The sequence below is a fragment of the Procambarus clarkii genome, chromosome 20, assembly GCF_040958095.1.
Source record: "Procambarus clarkii isolate CNS0578487 chromosome 20, FALCON_Pclarkii_2.0, whole genome shotgun sequence".
In the NCBI taxonomy this organism is placed as follows: domain Eukaryota; kingdom Metazoa; phylum Arthropoda; class Malacostraca; order Decapoda; family Cambaridae; genus Procambarus; species Procambarus clarkii.
Genome location: NC_091169.1, coordinates 41,837,738 through 41,864,898, shown reverse-complemented (window position 1 = coordinate 41,864,898; position 27,161 = coordinate 41,837,738). Strand labels below are relative to the sequence as shown.

The 27,161-nt window shown below is 43.0% G+C and overlaps 2 protein-coding genes across 2 annotated transcripts; both read left to right on the top strand.

The window, feature by feature from the left end:
- The first annotated feature begins 12,317 nt into the window (after positions 1 to 12,317).
- Positions 12,318 to 20,377, top strand: LOC138366840 (TATA-binding protein-associated factor 2N-like). Its single transcript, XM_069328127.1, has 2 exons — positions 12,318 to 12,346; positions 18,031 to 20,377. Exons 1-2 carry the CDS (start codon positions 12,318 to 12,320, stop codon positions 20,375 to 20,377), a joined length of 2,376 nt encoding a protein of 791 aa, XP_069184228.1.
- Positions 20,378 to 24,559: 4,182 nt separating this feature from the next.
- LOC138366839 (keratin, type II cytoskeletal I-like) lies at positions 24,560 to 25,412 on the top strand. Its single transcript, XM_069328126.1, has 2 exons — positions 24,560 to 24,682; positions 24,957 to 25,412. The coding sequence occupies exons 1-2, from the start codon at positions 24,560 to 24,562 to the stop codon at positions 25,410 to 25,412; spliced, it is 579 nt and encodes a 192-aa protein (XP_069184227.1).
- Positions 25,413 to 27,161: the final 1,749 nt, after the last annotated feature.

Below are 27,161 nucleotides of genomic sequence, written 5' to 3'. Positions count from 1 at the left end.
AAAGGCGCACTCTTCTGTTTCAGACTTTTTTTCAACATCTTTACCTATCACCTTGATTCATATATGTGTATATATATATATATATATATATATATATATATATATATATATATATATATATATATATATATATATATATATATATATATATATATATATATATATATATATATATATATATATTGTGTGTGTGTGTGTGTTGTGTGTGCGAAGAAGCTTGAATGGTCCCCAAGCCAATATGCAACAGAAAAGTCCTCACCCCAGAAGGATTCGAACCCAGACAGCCCGGGGCTCCATGCAGCTTAGCGTGTCCAGTACTTTCACCACTAGGCCTGACCAGGGTTAGGTTAAAAATTGTTTGGCAAATCTTCTCGATATTTCTTATGTTCTTCTCCTCGGAATTTGACACGTTAGCACACCAAAGTTCATTTTACAATTGTATTTAGTTTGACTTGTGTCGCTAAAAGATGTGTTTCACTGAAGCTCTCTTCAACATCTTCGGAATCAGAGGAAAAGTTAATTCAAGTTGGACTAGATGAGAGTGCAACTTCTGTACCTAGATAATGAAGTTGAGCGTTAGTTGCACTAAGTTGTACGTCAACAACACGAGTCACACCCATCCAAAGTAAATAATTTACTTTGCAAGGCTAATTTTTATTTTTTTCCAAAGTGAAGAATAACGAAAAAATATAGAAATAATTCGTGCTTTAATCATTGACTTAATCTTTCAGAAACTTCGGTAAGTCCGGGTGTGTATTACGAGACTTTAGAAAGTGCCGTATTTAGACTATGTTGTGGTCACTTTAGTTGCTTTAACACCATTCTCCGTGGTGCTCCTCCTGCACACTGGCAGGCTGCCTGGTGTATAGCCACTGACACTCTCCTTCAAGTTCAAGTTCAAGTATGTTTATCAAGACAAGAAAGAAATACATCTCAAAGGGATAGAGTAGCTTAGGCTATTTCTACCCCCCCCCCCACAACACACTCTCGTTTTGAAGAGACAATACACACACACGGACAGACTTCATTTGTAATCAGAAAAATCCATATTCTCTGAACACCAATCACGAATATATCAAGAATACTTATATGAATTCTTATTTGATTCTTAGCTGGTTAAATGATGTGTGTAAAAATTTTGTAATTTTAAAGAGAATAATGCATTACTGTCAACAGTTTTAACCGTATCTGTAAACTTGTAATTATTACTGAATTAATATAACATAAAATGTGCGTATGCAAGCTTCGCTGCACTTTTATGCGTTAAGCAAAAAAAAGTTTCAAAATTCATTAACATTAGAAATAATTGTTTTGTTCGTGAATATAATTTAGAGCCCCTTTATCGCATTACATGTAACCTAATTAATTTATCCCTCGCTGGAACACCCTGTAAATGGATTTTCCTTTAAATTACAGCATTATTATTATTATTGTATTAATCTGCAAAAGAATTTTTATTGTAAATTTCTTTGTTACTTTTGTTGCTATCTTTCTCGTGGTTTCAGTGACCGAGGGATAATTATTTTGGAAGAAACCTGTGAATTCCTTTTTTTTATGTTTTTGTGATTTTTTCCTTGGAAAATGCACAAATATAAACAGGAAAGCAGGAGACAAAAACTTAATGTAACACAGAATATTATTATTTGTTCTTATATATACTAGCAGTATTACACTGAGAGCTGTACCCCCTTTTATCGGTGTTTATAGACCGAGAATAAACTTTAATCATGAGCTATGTTCAGTACTCACCTACTTGTGCTTGCGGGGGTTGAGCTTTGTCTCTTTGGTCCCGCCTCTCAACCGTCAATCAACTGCTATACAGATTCCTGAGCCTACTGGCCTCTATCATATCTACATTTGAAGCTGTGTATGGAGTCAGCCTCCACCACATCACTGCCTAGTGCATTCCATTTATTAACTACTCTGACACTGAAAAAATTCTAACGTCTCTGTCAGTGTAACATTGTTTTTGCTGGTTGATCAGTAAGGTATTGTGGTGGCCTTAATACCCTCCTGTGGTTGATAGGCCTTAACTTCAACACCAAACTGAACGTCTACCATCATGCCGTTCCCACCCAGTCTGCTAAGGAACAAGACTATGTTTGAGTATCAAAAATATCCTGGTGACCTGATGGGTTTCCTGGCCACCCATCAGCGCTGGTCACCTCTTATATCTTCTCTCTAAAGGTTCCTGGCTACGGCCCGGCCAGGTCAAGAAAGCCTTATCATTAATCACGGTGTAAAGGGATGAGAGGTTTTAAATAAATGACCTGCCAGTCAATCGTTAATTCCAGGAACTCTGCTCCTAACATGAGTTTTCTTTAATAATGTTGTAGTAAAAGATATTAACAAAGTTTATGCACATTTATTATTTTTATTTTATTTCCCAACGTCAAGGAACTGTCGTACTAAAGTGCCCTTATCTTAACCTACCAGAGAACTCAAAACAGAAAACGGGACAGTATGTCAATGTCGCGAGCTGCTGCCATTTTCTAGTACGACGAATTTTGGCCTTGGGTAGAATATACGTCAAAATGCGACGTTCTATTAGGAGGACGGGTTGTTCAGTCATACACACACTTTCACACTCACACACACATTTATACACGCATATCTAGACATATTGAAATTGAAATTGAAACACGTCACAAACAATAAACATATTATCTAGACATATAGGGAGAAGGAACTTTGTAACACCACCAGCATGGGTTCAGGTATGGTAAATCTTGCCTCACAGGCAGGATTAATATAATTCTATCCCCAGGCGACAAAAATTAGACAAGAAAGAGATGGGTGAGCACACTGCATATATTTGTATTGCCAGAAAGCCTTTGATATAGTACGCTGTGCAGACTAGTGCATAAGTTGGAGATGCAGGCAGGAGGGAAAGGTACTCCAGTACTCACTTGGATCATGGTACTCTCGGACTGCGGCTCCCAAAGGCAGCAGCCCGCAGTCCTACCAACTGAACCACGAGCACCCGAAATAAGGAATGATCGCAGAGACACCCAACTGGTATCTAACTGAAACTTTAAGCCTTCTCATGGGTGCCACTTGAGTATAGAGATATTAAGTGATCCACTTCTCAGTCATATAAGTTACTAACGACCACAGTTCGTAGGACTGCGGCTGCAACTTTTGTATTCCGCTGTTTGAGGCTCTGATGGTCCAAGTAAATGAAATATAGATATATATGTATATACATAAGTGCCATCGGGGTGGTGGTTCAAATAGCCTCGGCTATCACTGCCTTTTGTACGGTCACTGATGGTCGAGTGATTTAAGGCACCGTGTACACCAGTTGCAATGTGCTCCTGGCGGTCCGGATTCGAGTCACTTATGGGGTGTGGAGTTTTCAGTTGCATATATGCTTGGGGGCCATTCAAGCTTGTTCGCATGTATATACATATGTATAGCTAGTTACAGCATATCGTATTTCCATAGTAACTTAACCGCCGCGTTGGTTGAACAGTAACCTTGGAGCCTGAAACTAGGTCCTTCGCCAACCTGCTTGTTTGGTTTGGAGATAAGATATCATGATATCATTCCGTTGAATTATAAATATAAAATCAGCTACGCTAACCTATTAATCGAACGAGTTCTATTGAAGGAAGAGAACATGTCACAATAACCTGGTTGAAATACGAACACAAGTCCCGACCTTCTCATTTGAAAGTGACGACGTTTCGGTCCGTCTTGGACCTTGATAAGTGTCCAGGACGGATCGAAACGACGTCACTTAAGTCCAGCGGGCAACACGTATTCGAGTAATGCTGAATCAACGTTGGATATTCGTTTTCAACTCTGATTTATTATTACATCAGCGTCATTTTCCCAGATTTGTCTAGAGGGATTCATGTTCATTTGAGCGAGTTGGGTTAATATTGTTTTATTTAAGAATAAATATATTCAAAATAAATTAGGGTGTAGAAATGGCCAGGTTTACCCCATATTAGCAGCTCACTTGAGCGTGCCACGAGAACCTGCTCCATAAAGGCCGACCAAGCCCTTGAGAGCCCACTTCACAGTCCAAGTCACAGGCACAAAACCCCGCACTTTGCGGTACACTCGATCCTCTGCTCATTAGTGCAAAGGACCAATTACGTTCAGGCGTGACTGGGTATTACATCACACTCGTCTATGATTGGTGGCTCACTCGAGGCTGGCGAGCACGCCTCACCTCCCTCACACCATGTACCCATTGACGCAGGACCCTCGAGCCCTCTAAAGGCAAAGTAATTTACATTAAATCGACCGTCGTGTCCGCAAGAAGAGCTGATAGCCCTCGGCGGCTGGGAGAAGGCTATTGGCATGGTAAGGAGGGATTTGTGGTGCATTAACTCGCATCGTGGAGTATCTTGCTCAGGTCTTGGCAGTGGGACGTGGCTGGCTGGCCGGCATTACCACCTCCCTCATACCTTCCTATTCTCATATGAAGGAAAACTTCTGAAAACATGTGTGATACGTTCTCTAGTGTTGGAATGTTTATGAAGGTATCGTGAAGCGTCTCACATGTATTGTGAGACGCTCGGCTCATTCTCATGTCAAGGAAGTTGTTAGATTGTTGCCAGGACTGTTTCAACATCACTTGTGACTCAGCAGCAGTGTGTTGGCAGCGTTGCATTGCTTTCTTACAACACAGGTATATGTTGCTATCATTGTAGACCTGTCTTGCGGGTCGCATGCATGTTGCCAGCGCTATCTAAACTCGTCCAGGATGCAGGTATGTTGACAACATTACGTAAGGAACCCAGATATGTTGTCAGCGTTACCCAGTTTCTTAATGGACACGTATGTTGGCAGTGTGATCCAGCCTCTACCAGGTCACAGGTATGTGCTTTCAACTATTGATTTTAGGAGTGCGTCATAATCTGTTGCTCTGAAGCTATCAAAAGAGGAGAGCACACCTCAGGAAATAGGTAAGCCTGGGCGAAGCCAGGCACCTTGTGAGGAGATACAAAGCATCGTGTGCATCCAAAATACCTATTCTTTTTTCTATCCTCTTTAGCTCATTCACATTTGAGAATTTCATCAATGACATTCGAGTCCAAAGGTGCCCCCTAGCGTCATCCTGTCAGTAGGGCGATCACCTTGGAACCTGGTAAGACGGGTCTTACTGCATCTATGATCGGTTGGTTAGACCAAATGATTTTGCACTTGGAAGAATTTAAGGTAAATTCTAACTGCTCTTCCTTGGAGTTCACCAGCTGTAGATCCGCTAGTAGACTCCTGTGTCCCCGCCAGGGTGCTGTCATCATGGAACCAGATGTTGAACTGGCTGTTCAACATCTGCTTTTGACCGCTTTAGCAGCCATGCAGGAAAGGAAAGGGACAAATAGACTCCTCTGCTGGACACTTTTTGCGGAAAGTACTTCATTATCCTAAACAACAATGTCGACTCCTTACTGCATTCCGCTGAAACCAAGACGAGGTGACAGAGAAACATTGTTCGAACTGTTCCCAATACCTCATCTCTTCTTCACCTCGTTGACTTTTTTTAAATATCTAGTTTAATAATGGGTTTATTTTCGGGAGGACATTAATATAGACTCATGCTGAAGGAGCTACTGCTGCTTCACTGCCTTGAGGAGCACCAACACCTGCCTGATGAGGTCGAGGCGTCGTGGCAGATGATGAAGTCGAGGCGTCGTGGCAGATGATGAAGTCGAGGCGTCGTGGCAGCTGATGTGGTCGAGGCGTCGTTACAGCGATGTGGTCGAGGCGTCGTGGCAGCTGATGAGGTCGAGGCGTCGTGGCAGCTGATGTGGTCGAGGCGTCGTTACAGCGATGTGGTCGAGGCGTCGTGGCAGCTGATGTGGTCGAGGCGTCGTGGCAGCTGATGAGGTCGAGGCGTCGTGGCAGCTGATGTGGTCGAGGCGTCGTTACAGCGATGTGGTCGAGGCGTCGTGGCAGCTGATGTGGTCGAGGCGTCGTGGCAGCTGATGTGGTCGAGGCGTCGTGGCAGCTGATGTGGTCGAGGCGTCGTTACAGCCATGTGGTCGAGGCGTCGTGGCAGCTGATGTGGTCGAGGCGTCGTGGCAGCTTCTATGCCTCTTATTATTATTATCTAATAGTTGCCACGGCAACAAGGCGGTACAGTGTTATCTACAATAGGTACAACTTCACTGGACTTTAGCAGCTGACCAACTGGAGTGTAGTCAACAATATTCACACTAGACAACATAATATTAAAATGAAATACTTCTCCCGTCGGGTCAATATATCGTGTGTTGTAATAACCGCAGCTCTGGTAGTGGTCGTGAGCTGGGGAGCTCCTCTAATACCTTCAGTGCCTCTCTGGCAGCTCTATAAACAGTGAAGGTATTGCGAACACTTAGCGTTCATCTGTAAATGTATTATTTGTAGCGGAGTTTATCAAAGCTATTATCGTACTTGCTAACCTTTGATCTCACTCGCAGCACCTTTGTGTGAGGCTGTTTGTTTGAGACTGGGGTTTTGTGAGTGTGCTTGTGTGGAGCTGTGTGAAGATGGTTTAGCGTGAGACTGTTTTTGCGTGAGACTGTGTTTATATGCAACCCATTCTCCAGTTTAGATAGTAGTTTTTGTAACTATGTGCCCCACAATACAAAGATTGACGTTCTAAGCAATTAGATAGTAGAGCTTTGTACTAGTCTCTTTATAGAGTACGAAAATAAATGAAGTTAAAAAACAAACTTAAATATTCCTAGGCCGAGTATAGCACATATATGTACTATATTAGGCCTCAGATATCGTGTATTAAGCCTAGGAAGGTTAGTTTGTCATTGCAACATAAGTAGAAAATAGTTTCCGGTGTTGTCCAACTCATTAGTGCCAATTTCTACTTTCTAATTTCGTTGTAAGTCGGTATATGTACTATGGTCCTCATCGTTACTATAAGTACTACCAAAACAGGAGGATGGGCTGTTATAGATTTGTGGAACCAATTACCGCGTTCCGGGTGGAGGTGGGGCGATTGTTTCAAGCGTGGGTTGGACATGTATATGAGTGGGATTGGGTGGTTATAAATAGGAGCTGCCTCGTATGGGCCAATAGGCCTTCTGCAGTTACCTTTGTTCTTATGTTCTTATGAGAGTGTCTTCTCTACAGAAATATCCCAAAATTATATGAACGTAATTGTAGTAAATATTGTAGTCACATTGGACTAGTACAAGAGGTAAAGGGTTAGATTTCTAGGGAATATAAAGTGAGTATTGACAGAAGCATTATAGGTTGCTATTATCTATTAAGATATGTCTATCTTATCTATTCATGGGAAAATTGTTTCAAGATTTTTGTTGTATCCTTCGTACACTATTTAGTTCATCTGACACTTTCATCAATAAGAGGCGACGCTGTTTGGTAAAGTAAATATGAGAGTTGCCACCGGGGCGGAGAAAACACCAGACCAATGGTTGACGTTATTATTATTAATGACTGATATTAATTTTGGTAACGAAACGTTGCTGATTTAAGGTCACATCCCGACCATGTGATTTTATATTTTTTACTATTCTTTATTTTCTTAGAGAGGGAAGGGAACTATTAGGATAAACCGCCAAGCTATCACGACTATATAGCACTGGGAAGGGGTCAGGATAAAGATTTGGGATGAGACGGGGGGAAGGAATGGTGCGCAACCACTTAGACGGTCGGGGATTGAACGCCGACCTGTATAAAACGAGACCATCGCTCTACCGTCCGGCCCAAGTGGTTGGTTAAGGAAGAGAGAGAGAGAGAGAGAGAGAGAGAGAGAGAGAGAGAGAGAGAGAGAGAGAGAGAGAGAGAGAGAGAGAGAGACTTATATAAATATATTTTGCACGCTAACTATCTTTGTTCGTCGACTTATTGCTGTAATTATTAATATTAATTTACTAAACACTAATTTAACTAAATCCTAATTTCTTAACCAATTTCAGGTGACAATTGTGCTTTAGATTTCGCTCTTGTCGAAGGCATTGCATCAGTAAAGAAACTATTTCTGATCAGCAAACGAGAATTCTATATATTCATTTGTTGATTGTTGTTGTTGTTTAAGATTTGCTATCTGGAACAAAAAGTTCCAAGTAGCACGGGCTATGGTGAGCCCGTAGTGTTCATTTGTTGATATGTTCCATTGTTCTAATACAAAACTTTTGATGAAAATTTATACTTTTGTTCTGATCTTCACAGGTTTATCACAATCAGCTTAGGTAATTTTCTGTGTAGTTTAGAAGCTTTCAAGGACACTGTGACTTGTGATAGTCTGAATTATTGTCTTATTGTATTCCTTCTTTAAGCTTCCTGGCTTCTTGTATTTGTGCATATTATGACTTACCTGAGAGTCATGCGGGTGTTCCCCTTCCCTTGTGACCATCCTGGCCTGGTTGGTAGAGAGACGATCTCTTATTTGTCACGCCTGGATTCGAATCCCGAAGGATTCAGGAGAATGTAATATAGCTACCATTGGTACTGGAATTGTATCTTATATTATGTAGATATATGAATGGATTGCTATTAGAGTGGTGCTCTAAGGAAGGTTTATATATATATATATATATATATATATATATATATATATATATATATATATATATATATATATATATATATATATATATATATATATATATATATATTAGTATATTTTGGTAGCAGTCTTTCCTGTAGACATATATTATTAAATATGACCGAAAAAGTAAGATTAATAATTCTAACACGAATTTTCTCGATCTTTCGTACGTTTCTTTTCACTGTTGGTGGTAATTCAAAAATCAATTCTCCAAAATTCATTTTTATTTCAAGTCTGACGCGACACTTGAGCGCGTTTCGTAAAACTTATTACATTTTCAAAGACTTTAGCTTACACATACACAACTGAATAGAACTTACCCATCTTCGATTTGTTTATATCTACATTTGAGTGAGGTGGATGGGGTGAGGTGGTATTAATAGGGTATTAAATTCCTAAACACAAGACAGAACACGAAACAATGGGTATTGAATGGAAGTGATTTGTAGAAAGCCTATTGGTCCATATTTCTTGATGCTTCTATATTGGAGCGGAGTCTTGAGGTGGGTAGAATATAGTTGTGCATTAATTGGCTGTTGATTGCCAATTAATGTCAACAGAAGCAATCACCAATAGAAGCAATGTCAATAGAAGTCAACACCAGCAATCAACAGCCAATTAATATGATTGCCAATTAATGTCAACAGAAGCAATCACCAATAGAAGCAATGTCAATAGAAGTCAACACCAGCAATCAACAGCCAATTAATGCACAACTATATTCTACCCACCTCAAGACTCCGCTCCAATATAGAAGCATCAAGAAATATGGACCAATAGGCTTTCTACAAATCACTTCCATTCAATACCCATTGTTTCGTGTTCTGTATTGTGTTTAGGAATTTAATACCCTATTAATACCACCTCACCCCATCCACCTCACTCAAATGTAGATATAAACAAATCGAAGATGTGTAAGTTCTCACGGGAGACATCTCCCGTCACGCAGGGTGCAGTCGCACCTCCACAGATCTCCAGTATCATCTATTGATACTGGAAATGGCTCAAAAGAGCCACCACTTACGGGCTATTCATGCCCGTGCCACCTTTTGGGTGGGTTAATCTTCATCAATCAATCAATCAGTGTAAGTTCTATTCAGCTGTGTATGTGTAAGCTAAAGTCTTTGAAAATGTAATAAGTTTTACGAAACGCGCTCAAGTGTCGCGTCAGACTAGAAATAAAAATGAATTTTGGAGAATTGATTTTTGAATTACCACCAACAGTGAAAGAAACGTACGAAAGATCGAGAAAATTCGTGTTAGAATTATTAATCTTACTTTTTCGGTATATATATATATATATATATATATATATATATATATATATATATATATATATATATATATATATATATATATATATATATATATATATATATTTTGGTAGCAGTCGTTCTTGTAAACATATGTTGTTAAATATGACCGAAAAAGTAAGATTAATAATTCTAACACGAATTTTCTCAATATTTCTTATGTTTCTTTTTACTGTCGATGGTAATTGAAAAATCAATTCTTCAAAATTCATTTTTATTTCTAGTCTGACGCGACGCTTGAACGCGTTTCATAATAATTTATTACATTTTCAAAGACTTTAGTTTACACACACAACTGTAACCTGAAAACACTAAACAGAGTTTTACTTATGCTAACACTAAACAGCGTATCCGTCTTATATACTCGCACTTGGGTGAGGTGATATATATATATATATATATATATATATATATATATATATATATATATATATATATATATATATATATATATATATATATATATATATATATATGTCGTACCTAATAGCCAGAACGCACTTCTCAGCCTACTATTCAAGGCCCGATTTGCCTAATAAGCCAAATTTTCATGAATTAATGTTTTTTCGTCTACCTAACCTACCTAACCTAACCTAACCTAGCTTTTTTTGGCTACCTAACCTAACCTTACCTATAAATATAGGTTAGGTTAGGTTAGGTAGGGTTGGTTAGGTTCGGTCATATATCTACATTAATTTTAACTCCAATAAAAAGAAATTGACCTCATACATAGAGAAAAGGGTTGCTTTATCGTTTCATAAGAAAAAAAATATAGTAAATATATTAATTCAGGAAAACTTGGCTTATTAGGCAAATCGGGCCTTGAATAGTAGGCTGAGAAGTGCGTTCTGGCTATTAGGTACGACATATATATATATATATATATATATATATATATATATATATATATATATATATATATATATATATATATATATATATATATGCTTCATGTTTCATTGAATATGACCGCATATTCTGTATTTATTTTCTGTAATAGATAAAACCCAAGATTCAAGAAGATTACAAATTCTTGAGGCAATTCACATAAGAATAGAGCGACCTACCATGAACACCCAAATCACGGAACTATTTACTCTACCCACCATGAGAGTAAGGACAAGACAAGAACATATCGATGCCAACACAGAAGACAATGTCCAACATAACAGGCCAATTACACTGGATTAATCTTTGTGTTTAGATAGGAGATGCCTCGTATGGGCCAATAAGCCTTCTGCAGCCCCTATGTTTATCCCTTATGTATCCCCCCATGTTTTTTACCTTCATTGTATTATCACCTGACCTAATGCGGGTATAAAATCAACTAGTATTGTAAGATCTGTTCACTTGAGAATGAACCATGGAGGTTCGAAACGTCGTGCAAATTATACAAATAAGTGTAATATACTCTATAGTAAATCACTTCTTTTCTTCACCTTAAAAGTACGAAAATGAGTTTTGGAGAACTCCTATTCCAATTAAGCCCTGATGCTAAGAAAATAGTTAGAGGGATAGAAGCCCTAAACCAGAAAATAATAAATACAGAATATGCGGTCATATTCAATGAAACATGTTTGAAAGAAAACCTGCTGCCAGTATACACCAATATATGCTTCAGTAGCTAAACAAAGATGGAGTTAGAGTACGAGGCTTCATACATAGTAACGAGGTGGGGTTGAGGGCTCAGGTGCTCTGGAAGAATTGAGTGTGAGTGGGAGGTGAATGTTTAGCATAGTGGAGGTGTGGTGGTGCCTAATGACCTCAGACAGGACGTGGCCCGTAGTGATGGGTGTGCCACCACACTGGGGAGGTTGGCACGGGTGAGGGCGCCCCTGTAGTGGTGAAGGGCGCCCCTGTAGTGGTGAAGGGCGCCCCTGTAGTGGGTGTAGGCAGCCCTGAAGCGGTGAGGGGCAGCTCTGAAGCGGTGAGGGGCAGCCCTGAAGCAGTGAGGGCAGCCCTGAAGCAGTGAGGGCAGCCCTGAAGCAGTGAGGGCAGCCCTGAAGCAGTGAGGGCAGCCCTGAAGCAGTGAGGGCAGCCCTGAAGCAGTGAGGGCAGCCCTGAAGCAGTGAGGGCAGCCCTGAAGCAGTGAGGGCAGCCCTGAAGCGGTGAGGGGCAGCCCTGAAGCAGTGAGGGCAGCCCTGAAGCGGTGAGGGGCAGCCCTGAAGCGGTGAGGGGCAGCCCTGAAGCGGTGAGGGGCAGCCCTGAAGCCCTGAGGGCAGCCCTGCAGGGAAAATGTTAAAAGTTGGATAAGAAAGATGAATATTTGGGAAAGGAGAGAGGGAAAGTTAATAGTAAAGAGAGTGCGGTAGGAAGGGTTTGCGACTAATGGGATGAGGAAGAAGGAGGAAAGAATTTAGAAGGACAAAGAAAGGATGAACAAGAGTTATTCTTCCATAACCAAGAGTCTGTTTGTGGAAGGAAAAAGGCTAGGAGAAAGGGAAGGCATGGAGGAATGTTGAAGAGTAAAGATGTGTGTGGAGAGACAGGTAGAAGAAAGGTAGGAGTGAGATGGCATATAGAGAAAAAATAATGTCAGTCATTTTTTTCTCTTTTTTAATTGTTTGTAATGTAATTTTTTAACGTCTATTACATGTAATGGTAATGACGTCTCCTTTTTTTCTTTCCAGAGGTTGGTGCATGAACAACACAGGTGGGTACATGACCAACACAGGTGGTACATGACCAACACAGGTGGGTGCATGACCAACACAGGTGGTACATGACCAACACAGGTGGGTGCATGACCAACACAGGTGGTACATGACCAACACAGGTGGTACATGACCAACACAGGTGGGTGCATGACCAACACAGGTGGTACATGACCAACACAGGTGGGTGCATGACCAACACAGGTGGTACATGACCAACACAGGTGGGTGCATGACCAACACAGGTGGTACATGACCAACACAGGTGGTACATGACCAACACAGGTGGGTGCATGACCAACACAGGTGGTACATGACCAACACAGGTGGGTGCATGAACAACACAGGTGGTACATGAACAACACAGGTGGGTGCATGACCAACACAGGTGGTACATGACCAACACAGGTGGGTGCATGACCAACACAGGTGGTACATGACCAACACAGGTGGGTGCATGAACAACACAGGTGGTACATGAACAACACAGGTGGGTACATGGCCAACACAGGTGGTACATGACCAACACAGGTGGGTGCATGAACAACACAGGTGGTACATGAACAACACAGGTGGGTGCATGAACAGCACAGGTGGGTACATGAACAACACAGGTGGTACATGACCAACACAGGTGGGTGCATGAACAGCACAGGTGGGTACATGAACCACACAGGTGGTACATGACCAACACAGGTGGGTACATGACCAACACAGGTGGGTGCATGACCAACACAGGTGGTACATGAACAACGCAGGTGGGTGCATGAACAGCACAGGTGGGTACATGAACAACACAGGTGTGTACATGAACAACACAGGTGGGTACATGAACAACACAGGTGGGTGCATGAACAGCACAGGTGGGTACATGAACCACACAGGTGTGTACATGAACAACACAGGTGTGTACATGAACAACACAGGTGGTACATGAACAACACAGGTGGGTGCATGACCAACACAGGTGGTACATGAACAACACAGGTGGTACATGAACAACACAGGTGGGTGCATGAACAGCACAGGTGGGTACATGAACAACACAGGTGTGTACATGAACAACACAGGTGGGTACATGAACAACACAGGTGGGTGCATGAACAGCACAGGTGGGTACATGAACCACACAGGTGTGTACATGAACAACACAGGTGTGTACATGAACAACACAGGTGGTACATGAACAACACAGGTGGGTGCATGACCAACACAGGTGGTACATGAACAACACAGGTGGTACATGAACAACACAGGTGGGTGCATGAACAGCACAGGTGGGTACATGAACAACACAGGTGTGTACATGAACAACACAGGTGGGTACATGAACAACACAGGTGGGTGCATGAACAGCACAGGTGGGTACATGAACCACACAGGTGTGTACATGAACAACACAGGTGTGTACATGAACAACACAGGTGGTACATGAACAACACAGGTGGGTGCATGAACAGCACAGGTGGGTACATGAACCACACAGGTGGTACATGAACAACACAGGTGGTACATGAACAACACAGGTGGGTGCATGCACAGCACAGGTGGGTTACATGAACAACACAGGTGTGTACATGAACAACACAGGTGGTACATGAACAACACAGGTGGGTGCATGAACAACACAGGTGTGTACATGACGACACAGGTGGGTACATGAACAACACAGGTGGGTACATGAACAACACAGGTGGGTGCATGACCAACACAGGTGTGTACATGAACAACACAGGTGGGTGCATGAACAACACAGGTGGGTACATGAACAACACAGATGGTACATGAACAACACAGGTGGGTGCATGACCAACACAGGTGGTACATGAACAACACAGGTGGTACATGAACAACACAGGTGGGTGCATGAACAACACAGGTGTGTACATGAACAACACAGGTGGGTGCATGACCAACACAGGTGTGTACATGAACAACACAGGTGGGTGCATGACCAACACAGGTGGGTACATGAACAACACAGGTGGTACATGAACAACACAGGTGGGTGCATGAACAACACAGGTGTGTACATGAACAACACAGGTGGTACATGAACAACACAGGTGGGTACATGAACAACACAGGTGGGTACATGAACAACACAGGTGGGTGCATGACCAACACAGGTGTGTACATGAACAACACAGGTGGGTGCATGAACAACACAGGTGGGTACATGAACAACACAGGTGGTACATGAACAACACAGGTGGGTACATGACCAACACAGGTGGGTACATGAACAACACAGGTGTGTACATGAACAACACAGGTGGTACATGAACAACACAGGTGGGTACATGAACAACACAGGTGGGTACATGACCAACACAGGTGGTACATGAACAACACAGGTGGTACATGAACAACACAGGTGGGTGCATGAACAGCACAGGTGGGTACATGAACAACACAGGTGTGTGCATGAACAACACAGGTGGTACATGAACAACACAGGTGGGTGCATGAACAGCACAGGTGGGTACATGAACCACACAGGTGGGTACATGAACAACACAGGTGGGTACATGACCAACACAGGTGGGTACATGAACAACACAGGTGTGTACATGAACAACACAGGTGGTACATGAACAACACAGGTGGGTGCATGAACAACACAGGTGGGTACATGACCAACACAGGTGGTACATGAACAACACAGGTGGGTACATGACCAACACAGGTGTGTACATGAACAACACAGGTGGGTACATGACCAACACAGGTGTGTACATGAACAACACAGGTGTGTACATGAACAACACAGGTGTGTACATGAACAACACAGGTGGTACATGAACAACACAGGTGGGTACATGAACAACACAGGTGGGTACATGAACAACACAGGTGTGTACATGAACAACACAGGTGGGTGCATGAACAACACAGGTGGGTACATGAACAACACAGGTGGTACATGAACAACACAGGTGGGTACATGACCAACACAGGTGGGTACATGAACAACACAGGTGTGTACATGAACAACACAGGTGGGTGCATGAACAACACAGGTGGGTACATGAACAACACAGGTGGGTGCATGAACAACACAGGTGGGTGCATGAACAACACAGGTGGGTACATGAACAACACAGGTGTGTACATGAACAACACAGGTGGGTACATGAACAACACAGGTGGGTACATGAACAACACAGGTGTGTACATGAACAACACAGGTGGGTACATGAACAACACAGGTGGGTACATGAACAACACAGGTGTGTACATGAACAACACAGGTGGGTGCATGAACAACACAGGTGGGTACATGAACCACATCGCCTGACTCCTGGAGCACTCTTCCCCCGAGGCTGAGAGCTTGGTCTTCCCATAGTTCATGGTAAGTCTTACCTAATACTTTTAGTAGGTAAGGCTTTTTCGTGGGTAAGCCTTACCCACGACCCGCCAATCAGTTTACTCTCAGGTCAAGCCGTCCTCCTAATAGCACGTCGTATTTTGACGTATACTTTACCAAAGGTCCAAAACTGTCGTACTAGAAGATAGCAGCGGCTCGCGACATTGACATAATGTCCCGTTTTCTGTTTTGGGTCCTCTGGTAGGTTAGGATAAGTAAGCACTTTAGTACCACAGTTTCTTGACGTTGGGAACGCTGGCGAGAACGGACTGATCAGGTCCCCAATTACTGCTGGGTGAACAGAAGCGAACATTGGTTCATTAGTCACCTCTCCCCGGCCAGGACTCGAACCCAGATCAAACCTTTAATGACGTTATAATCGATGATAACTAAAGCTAGAGTCTTAGGAAAAGGATTATTCCTCGTGTTTTGAGTTGAAATTTCTATAATACATTAAATATATAAAAGAATTCTCAAAATTTCTCAAAATAAAAGTGTATATATGAAGATGTATTAATATATCACTTTTCGAAGCTGTATTATTAAATACGAAAGTACTTAAAGAAATTTCATACGAAAGTACTTAAGGAAATTCATGTCTTAATCTTTCCTTTGTTTTCTGACATTGTCTCATATGTGTGTGAGTATGTGTGTATGTGTATAAGGAATATGTGTAAGCTGGTCAGAATTGCATTTCCCCTTTGTAAACTCACATTAATGATACTATGTAAAACCAGAACTCGAGCACTTTTTATGTTGGACAGTCGTAAATCTGTGTATGCATGTATTTCTGTATGTAAGTTAGATTGTAAAACCTCTACGATGACCTTCTGTGGTTCATTATTCTTTAAATCACTGAACTATATGTTTAACAGATCTCTAACAAAGAAAATCTTTGTGCTGGTTAGCATTGTAAATAATAATAATAATAAAATCATTATGATGGGTATAGGGTCCACCACCATCATGGTACCTGGACATTTATACAGCTGCCCTTGACTATATGAAGGGTTACATAGTGTGTGTCAAGAGCTAGCTGTGTGATACTATACTCTCCCATCTCGCAGGATAGTTAACATACAATGGCATGTGATCAGTTGCCACCACTGGCAAACTTTGCATAACCTTGACCAAATTTTCAACACAACTGGAAAATAACGCTCTGGCCATCACTCTCGTAACTGTAGGGTTTAAAAGGTTTATTCTAGCGAGCCCCAACCCATGCTTTACGTCCACGAATGTTGACTGCCAATTTCGGTCTGCCTCAAATAACAAGCTGTTGGGCCGCCAATTACGCTGCAGCTATCGCATTAGGGTGTAATAAGCGACGCCCTCAGGACTACTCGCGTCCCTAACGTATGTGGTAAATAAGTGGTAGGTGCAATAATGGCCACGAGATTAATGGTTCTGGTGTAATTACCTGTTATTGTGTAATTCACCTGATGCTCCTACCTAGAGAGGACGCACGGCTTTCTTTTTACACACACACATATAAACACACACAGGCGGGACCAAAGAGCCAGAGCTCAACCCCCGCAAGCACAATTAGGTGAGTACACACTAGTTAGAGTAGTTAACAGGTGGAATGCATTAGGCAGTGATGTGGTGGAGGCTGACTCCATACACAGTTTTAAATGTATATATGATAGAGCCCAGAAGGCTCAGGAATCTGTACACTAGTTGATTGACAGTTGAGAGGCGGGATCAAAGAGCCAAAGCTACACCCCCGCAAGCACAGTTAGGTGAGTACAACTAGGTGAGTACACACACACACACACACATATACACAGTGCTAACAAGCTAACGAAGCCTGTTAGCACTGTTTACTAACGTGACAGAAATGTCTTGGACGACATTAGCCGACATACAATTTGTTCCATCTTCAGTGTCTGTCAAAACCTTTTGTTCTACTACCTATATATTTATTCTACCTATATAGAATAACAACCTAAGTCTAGATAACAGCACACGCCTGGATAACAACCCAGTCCTAAACATGATAACAGCCCAAGACTTGATAACATGATAACAGCCCAACACACTTACACGTAATAAACCCCCAAATCTTTAAGAGTATCGTTACTCGTGAGGCTGTGTTGGTGTTTGCCACGCAGCAGCTGCAACGACACTCAGACAGTGTTCTTAATTTAATGTCTTCAGACTTGTGTGTACATATGACAGCGATAGAGGCACATATGACAGCGATAGAGACACATATGACAGCGATAGAGGCACATATGACAGCGATAGAGGCACATATGACAGCGATAGAGGCACATATGACAGCGATAGAGACACATATGACAGCGATAGAGACACATATGACAGCGATAGAGACACATATGACAGTGATAGAGGCACATATGACAGCGATAGAGGCACATATGGCAGCGATAGAGGCACATATGACAGCGATAGAGGCACATATGACAGCGATAGAGACACATATGACAGCGATAGAGACACATATGACAGCGATAGAGGCACATATGACAGCGATAGAGGCACATATGACAGCGATAGAGGCACATATGACAGCGATAGAGACACATATGACAGCGATAGAGGCACATATGACAGCGATAGAGACACATATGACAGCGATAGAGGCACATATGACAGCAATAGAGGCACATATGGCAGCAATAGAGGCACATATGACAGCGATAGAGGCACATATGGCAGCGATAGAGGCACATATGACAGCGATAGAGGCACATATGACAGCGATAGAGGCACATATGACAGCGATAGAGACACATATGACAGCGATAGAGACACATATGACAGCGATAGAGGCACATATGACAGCGATAGAGGCACATATGACAGCGATAGAGGCACATATGACAGCGATAGAGGCACATATGACAGCGATAGAGACACATATGACAGCGATAGAGACACATATGACAGCGATAGAGGCACATATGACAGCAATAGAGGCACATATGGCAGCAATAGAGGCACATATGACAGCGATAGAGGCACATATGGCAGCGATAGAGGCACATATGACAGCGATAGAGGCACATATGACAGCGATAGAGGCACATATGACAGCGATAGAGGCACATATGACAGCGATAGAGACACATATGACAGCGATAGAGACACATATGACAGCGATAGAGGCACATATGACAGCGATAGAGGCACATATGACAGCGATAGAGGCACATATGACAGCGATAGAGGCACATATGACAGCGATAGAGGCACATATGGCAGCGATATAGACACATATGACAGCGATAGAGACACATATGACAGCGATAGAGGCACATATGACAGCGATAGAGACACATATGACAGCGATAGAGGCACATATGACAGCGATAGAGGCACATATGGCAGCGATAGAGGCACATATGGCAGCAATAGAGGCACATATGGCAGCAATAGAGGCACATATGACAGCAATAGAGGCACATATGGCAGCAATAGAGGCACATATGACAGCGATAGAGGCACATATGGCAGCGATAGAGGCACATATGACAGCGATAGAGGCACATATGACAGCGATAGAGGCACATATGGCAGCAATAGAGGCACATATGACAGCGATAGAGGCACATATGGCAGCGATAGAGGCACATATGACAGCGATAGAGGCACATATGACAGCGATAGAGACACATATGACAGCGATAGAGACACATATGACAGCGATAGAGGCACATATGACAGCGATAGAGGCACATATGACAGCGATAGAGGCACATATGACAGCGATAGAGGCACATATGACAGCGATAGAGGCACATATGGCAGCGATATAGACACATATGACAGCGATAGAGACACATATGACAGCGATAGAGGCACATATGACAGCGATAGAGACACATATGACAGCGATAGAGGCACATATGACAGCGATAGAGGCACATATGGCAGCGATAGAGGCACATATGGCAGCAATAGAGGCACATATGGCAGCAATAGAGGCACATATGACAGCAATAGAGGCACATATGGCAGCAATAGAGGCACATATGACAGCGATAGAGGCACATATGGCAGCGATAGAGGCACATATGACAGCGATAGAGGCACATATGACAGCGATAGAGGCACATATGACAGCGATAGAGGCACATATGACAGCGATAGAGACACATATGACAGCGATAGAGACACATATGACAGCGATAGAGGCACATATGACAGCGATAGAGGCACATATGACAGCGATAGAGGCACATATGGCAGCGATAGAGGCACATATGACAGCGATAGAGGCACATATGGCAGCGATATAGACACATATGACAGCGATAGAGTCACATATGACAGCGATAGAGGCACATATGACAGCGATAGAGGCACATATGACAGCGATAGAGGCACATATGGCAGCGATAGAGGCACATATGGCAGCAATAGAGGCACATATGGCAGCAATAGAGGCACATATGGCAGCAATAGAGGCACATATGGCAGCGATAGAGGCACATATGGCAGCAATAGAGGCACATATGGCAACAATAGAGGCACATAAGGCAGCAATAGAGGCACATATGGCAGCAATAGAGGCACATATGGCAGCAATAGAGGCGCATATGGCAGCAATAGAGGGATTAGCGTCCAACCCGGCCTCTTGCCTCGTTTTTCACAGAATGTGACGTATTATTAAAAATTTAAAGGATTGTAATATTAACGTTTTTAATGCATCGGCCTCGATTGGTGAGGCGGGTTGCTTAGGTTCACACGTTTCTGGATTGACTAAACAGTTACATTTTTTACGGAGTGGCAAATCGAGGGAATGGGCTGGTGGGAGAGGAGGTAGCGTAAAGGCAATTACTATAATTATACCCGTTCCACAATATGGCTCACCTCTGGTCCGACAGCTTCTGTAATTCCTATTTTCTTTTACTCGTTAACGTTCTTAAAAGGGGATTCTTAGCTAAAATTATTATTAGTTGGTTATCGTGACGAAGGAAATGATTTTGTTATGAGCTGGTATATATCAATATGTTATATTAGTGTATTTTTGCAGTGGTTGAATACTTTAATGAGGTTTATGTTTGAAGAGCAAATGTCCGGTGACAGGTATGGGGGGTGGGGGGAGGACCAGGGGTGGGGGTGGGGGGACCAGGTGTGAGGTGGGCGGGAACCAGGGGTGGGGTGGGCGGGGACTAGGTGTGGGGTGGGCGGAGACCAGGTGTGTGGTGGGCGGGGACCAGGTGTGGGTGGGCGGGGACCAGGTGTGTGGTGGGCGGGGACCAGGTGTGGAGTGGGCGGGGACCAGGTGTGAGGTGGGCGGTGACCAGGTGTGGGGTGGGCGGGGACCAGGTGTGGAGTGGGCGGGGACCAGGTGTGGGTGGGCGGGGACCAGGTGTGGGTGGGCGGGGACCAGGTGTGGGTGGGCGGGGACCAGGTGTGGGTGGGCGGGGACCAGGTGTGGGTGGGCGGGGACCAGGTGTGAGGTGGGCGGTGACCAGGTGTGGGGTGGGCGGGGACCAGGTGTGGAGTGGGCGGGGACCAGGTGTGGGTGGGCGGGGACCAGGTGTGGGTGGGCGGGGACCAGGTGTGGGGTGGGCGGGGACCAGGTGTGGAGTGGGCGGGGACCAGGTGTGGAGTGGGCGGGGACCAGGTGTGAGGTGGGCGGGGACCAGGTGTGGGGTGGTCGGGGACCAGGTGTGTGATGGGCGGGGACCAGGTGTGGAGTGGGCGGGGACCAGGTGTGGGTGGGCGGGGACCAGGTGTGGGTGGGCGGGGACCAGGTGTGGGTGGGCGGGGACCAGGTGTGGGTGGGCGGGGACCAGGTGTGGGTGGGCGGGGACCAGGTGTGGGTGGGCGGGGACCAGGTGTGGGTGGGCGGAGACCAGGTGTGGGTGGGCGGGGACCAGGTGTGGGTGGGCGGGGACCAGGTGTGGGTGGGCGGGGACCAGGTGTGGGTGGGCGGGGGATCCTGATTACCTTATTAAGTTACCGGACTGCCGGAGAAAACAATGTTACGAGAATTCATTATTTCTCAACTTAATTAACAATTCCCCATTATTTGTCATTATTGTATTTTATTAATCTAATATTGAGTGCATCTTTTATCCGAAATATAATTTTTATATTATTTCCATATTTCTTTATAGTAATACGTCTTGTCTATATGTATATTTATTTCTTAGTATCAAACTGTTGTCTTAAATATTAGATTTTGTTTTATTTTCAAACGTCATCAAACCGCGATTTTCTGACGTCATTAATGTGGTTATTTAATTATATATCTATAATTCCTAAGAATATGGCATTCACATACAGTATCAGAAACGATGTGAAAAGGTTGAATGGGGTTGAATGTGCACCCGGAAGCTGCTGCAAGATCAAACCCCACACGCAAGCTGACAAACACCAAGCATCACTTCATACTAAGGGCATCATATTTAAACGACCATCTAGATAACACATCTCTCTAACCACCCCACTCAGGTTATGATTCATGAAACCACGACACTCAGATTACCACACAAAACTACCGCACCTAAACCATCGACCACACAAGAACTACCACACACAAAACCATGAACTACCTCACCCTGACAAGCACACACACCAGCCATAACCTCAGATAGCATTACACTAACGACCCAACAAGCTGTTGTGTCCCACACAGCCTCCTCCCCAACGCGCATCGTGCCGGGTAATTGCCTAAACCATTGGAGACTAACAACACAATTATTCAAAATAATCGACGGGATTTGACGTCGTGACTGTGTATGTGTATAATTCTGCACTCACCTAAGTGTACTTCCACGGTCGAGCGCCAGCTCTTAAGCCCGGCTATGACTTTTTTTCACTCATTTTTCTTAACATTTTGTACATTTTATATAATAATATAATAACCCTCATATAATAATGATAAAAGTCAACTCATAACCCTCTTATAATGCTGATAAGAGTCAACTCACAACCCTCTTATAATGATAAGAGTTAGCTCACAACCCTCATATAATAATAATAAGAGTCAACTCATAACCCTCTTATAATGCTGATAAGAGTCAACTCACAACCCTCTTATAATGATAAGAGTTAGCTCACAACCCTCATATAATAATAATAAGAGTCAACTCACAACCCTCATATAATGATAATAAGAGTCAACTCACAACCCTCATGATATCCGGGTATAAAGCACACAAAACCAATAAAGTCCTGTTGACATGGCGTCCCACACTGAGGTTATGTGATATCAAGTCCTGTATAATTCCCGGTGGAGAACACGAGTCTCGTGGCATAACTCTCTTCACGGGTCCTGTTGAACTGTCCAGTCGATACAAGGGAACTGTGGTCGAGGCAAGGAAGAAAAGGCATGAGTCTCTTCGTAAATTCTAAAGATGTATGGAACGTCATCGAGCTAGTATGCAGTAATGTTCTTTAAAATGTATATTAAATGTGTGTATTGCTGGGTAAATGTGTAATTAAAAAATCGACCTAAACAAATGGGATTAACTGCCATTTTTTCCGTCGGGGAGAGGGGAGGGGGGGAATTGTTTAATTAAGGTAATGGTATATAGTAATTATCAAATTAGAGACGTGTGTCTGATCACTGTTTGAAATAATCGCATAATGCAACCGAACTGAAAAATACATTGGTCTGTTTTACCCGTGTAACCGAAAGCTTCGCTTTCTCGAACATAAATATTATTGTATGTTGGTATATTGTGTATACTTAAGCGTAGGGTAAGTTTGTTTATGTTTCTTGTTTATAGTTTTCAGCCTGTCCTCAGCCTGTCATTGTCCAAGTTGCTGAAGACCACAAACACGCCTTCATCAATTTTATCGTTCAGTATAAATTATAATATGAATTATAAATCATTGTATATTAAAATTTGTTATATAGTTAGGTCTAGTTTAGGTTAGGTTAAGTGCGTAGGTTCTGATGGTATTTATTTGTCTTGCAGTAGTTGGGTGAAGCATTTACAGCGTTGAGATTCGCTTACAGGGACAGACTGTAGCGATGGTCGATAAACCTTTGAATGTCATCAGTTGTGAGTCGTGTGTAAAGTGCTTTTCCTTCATATATGTGGCGTTTGGCGACTAGAGTAACGAGCATTTGGTCATTGTTCAGGATGGGCTGGACAGTCAGCCCTTCTGCTCGGCGCACACACACTCAGAGTGCACTCTAGCTCTGAACTACATTCACAACACTAGTGAATGTTGTCCAGATTGAAATTGAAATTGAAATAAGTTTATTGAGGTAAAATACACACAAAGGGATGAGGTAGCTCAAGCTTTTCTCACCCCGTTCAGTACATCGTGTTAATACATACATAGACACACATCACAAGCAATAAACGTATTACCGAACATTCTGAGAGATAAACATATACATTTCCTCCTTTACACAAGTAACACTTGTTCAGATGGGACTACATTCACTATTGTCCTGAATGCTGGTAGGTCAGTAAGCCATTGTGGTGGCTTTAATAACCCTACAGTGGTTGATAGGCCTTGTGTCCAATAACTAACCATTTAGGTGAAATTCGACCTTCCCCGCCCAGGTGACACAAGTGGTCACCTGCACATCCACAGACGATTGTAATGGTGACGGTTGTGGTGGTGATAGTGCTTGATAGTGGTAGTGGTGGTGTGAGAGTTGACACTTCACTTCTAAAGTGTACACAAGGGATAAAGTAATTACCAGAAGAGAGCGCTAAGCCAGTACGAATACTTAGCATTTGGAATGGATATGATGGATATATGCACAAGGACCAAGGAAAAGAACGGTGCCCAACTGCTTGGACCATCGGGAATCGAACGCCGATCTGCAAGAAGTGAGGCCTTTGCTATACCAATCTGCCCGAGCGTAAGGGATAAACGCGTACAGAACTTGATACAAATTGGAAAATATCTTCGTATTAGGTTTACACAACTGTAACTCGATCGAGGTTCATATGAACGTTTGGGGGGAAAATCTGTACGAGTTATACGCATTTTCAACACAAGACTGGCTGTGTATGCTACGTTGGTGAAGGCTTTTAAAGTTCTGTTGTGGTAGAAAGTTGTTCCTACAGCTGGGAGGTTCAGGTTGAAGTCATTATTTCTAGTGAAATCGTGCGTCAATTATTGGTGATGTCCAGGATATTGGTGATGTCCTGGGTATTGGTGATGTCCAGGATATTGGTGATGTCCTGGGTATTGGTGATGTCCTGGGTATTGGTGATGTCCTGGGTATTGGTGATGTCCTGGGTATTGGTGATGTCCAGGGTATTGGTGATGTCCTGGGTATTGGTGATGTCCTGGGTATTGGTGATGTCCTGGGTATTGGTGATGTCCTGGGTATTGGTGATGTCCTGGGTATTGGTGATGTCCTGGGTATTGGTGATGTCCTGGGTATTGGTGATGTCCTGGGTATTGGTGATGTCCTGGGTATTGGTGATGTCCTGGGTATTGGTGATGTCCTGGGTATTGGTGATGTCCTGGGTATTGGTGATGTCCAGGGTATTGGTGATGTCCTGGGTATTGGTGATGTCCTGGGTATTGGTGATGTCTTTGGTATTGGTGATGAACTCACAAGTGTTGTAGAACAGTCATGAGGAATTAGTGAAATCCAGGAGATTGGTGATGATGTTATACAGGATAATAATACAATCAAGGGGATTGGTGAAGTCACTGGGATTGGTGAAGACGTCAGTGGTAGCATCACCAGGGGGAGGGTGATGGTTGATGTTCACCACTTGTAATGGTGGAGGAACGATGGGTAACTGTGTCGTGATATTATCTGGGTCCTATCTATGTGTTGAATATATATGCAACCATGGAATATTGATCACAAACTATGTTCTAAGAATGTGTTGTAAAAATACGTAAAACATATGTTCAAGAATGTTGCTAGGATAACTAAAGACATGAGCTCAACAATGTTGCTAAGACCATTGAAAGCAGGAACTTGACAAATGTTGCTTATAATCCTAACTAATGACCACTGGGAAGTAAAGAGATCAGCCATTGGATAATTAATCCTTATTCAAAAGTTCTTAGATTTACTACCCAAAAGATCTTCCATCTTTCCCCCACTATATCGTTACTGAGGTCGTATGTACACCTCAAGTATTTTTGCTGCCACATTTGCATTTAAAGATATGCACGCAACACTACCTGATCCTCCTCCTAAGAGGCAAATTAGCGGTAATTTCAAAACCGGATTTAGGACAAGTTGCAGCCATTAATCTCCTTTCTTTGTGATTACCAGAGACGGTGGCTACTTACACTGCTTAGCGTAAGACTGCAGATTACACATTCCCATTCCCAATCTCCACATTTCACAATTTGATTACATGTTAGGCACACCAGATGTTGATATCACACCCCGTGGCATAGCCACTCGGACGAAGCTCAGAGTCTCTACCTAATTTGACCAAGCTTTGTGCCTATATCTGGCTTGACGAGCCTGTCTGCCTATATCTGACTTAACGAAGCTATTAGTACCTATTTCTGAGGACGAAGCTATGTGCCTAAATCTGATTTGACGAAGCTGTGTCCTCACACCTGACTTCATAAAGTTTTATGCTTAAACATTTTAGCCCGGTTATTTGGATTGGTTGGTACAGTGTTGACTTCTTGCAGGGTCGGCGTTCGATCCCCGATGGTCCACGTAGTTGGGCACCGTTCCTTCCCTCCTTCCTCATACCCCCAGGTCCTTGTCCTCATATCCTAGTTCCTTGTCCTCATATCCCAGCTTCTAGTCCTCATATCCCAGATCCTTGTCCTCATATCCCAGATTCGTGTCCCCAATATCCCAGATCCTTATTCTCATATCCCTTCCATGTGCTATGTATACTCATACATGAAAATATATGATTTCTCATGTATATGTCGAGTTACTACTCCGTAAAAAACGCAGCTGTTTTGCCTAACAAAAAACATACGAACCCAAGCAACTCGCCTAATCTATCGTGACTGATACCTAGACAGCGTCAATATTTTTGGGGCTTGAATTTTGACCAATACGTGGTATTTTTAAGGAATTGGTAGATTCCATCAAAATCAGCGTATTATGTGAGATGCTTGGTTGACAGCTTATTGACAGCTTATTGACAGCTTGGTTGACAGAGACTGTTTAAATGTTGACCTTAACTTTGGACCGTATCTGTAGATAATTGTTTATATGTATTTAGTACAGTGGGGTTACAGTGGTGTAAATTTACATTTCAGCTGTATCGAGTGTTCCACTACCCTGTACTTCCTCGTCTCTACCTTATATCCTAATCCTTATTCAAGTGTTCCAGACCTCGTATCCTGTCCCTTCCATTCCATGTTTGCCAGCTCTATGGTCATCGGGTCCA

Excerpts from the sequence above, each read along its gene's own strand:
- LOC138366840 (XM_069328127.1), top strand. The coding sequence starts at position 12,318 with ATGTGTGTGGAGAGACAGGTAGAAGAAAG. Across the intron at positions 12,347-18,030 it reads GAGAGACAGGTAGAAGAAAG|ACTTGTGTGTACATATGACA; the intron begins GTAGGAGTGAGA and ends TAATGTCTTCAG.
- LOC138366839 (XM_069328126.1), top strand. The coding sequence starts at position 24,560 with ATGGATATGATGGATATATGCACAAGGACCAAGGAAAAGAACGGTGCC. Across the intron at positions 24,683-24,956 it reads CTATACCAATCTGCCCGAGC|GATATTGGTGATGTCCTGGG; the intron begins GTAAGGGATAAA and ends GGTGATGTCCAG.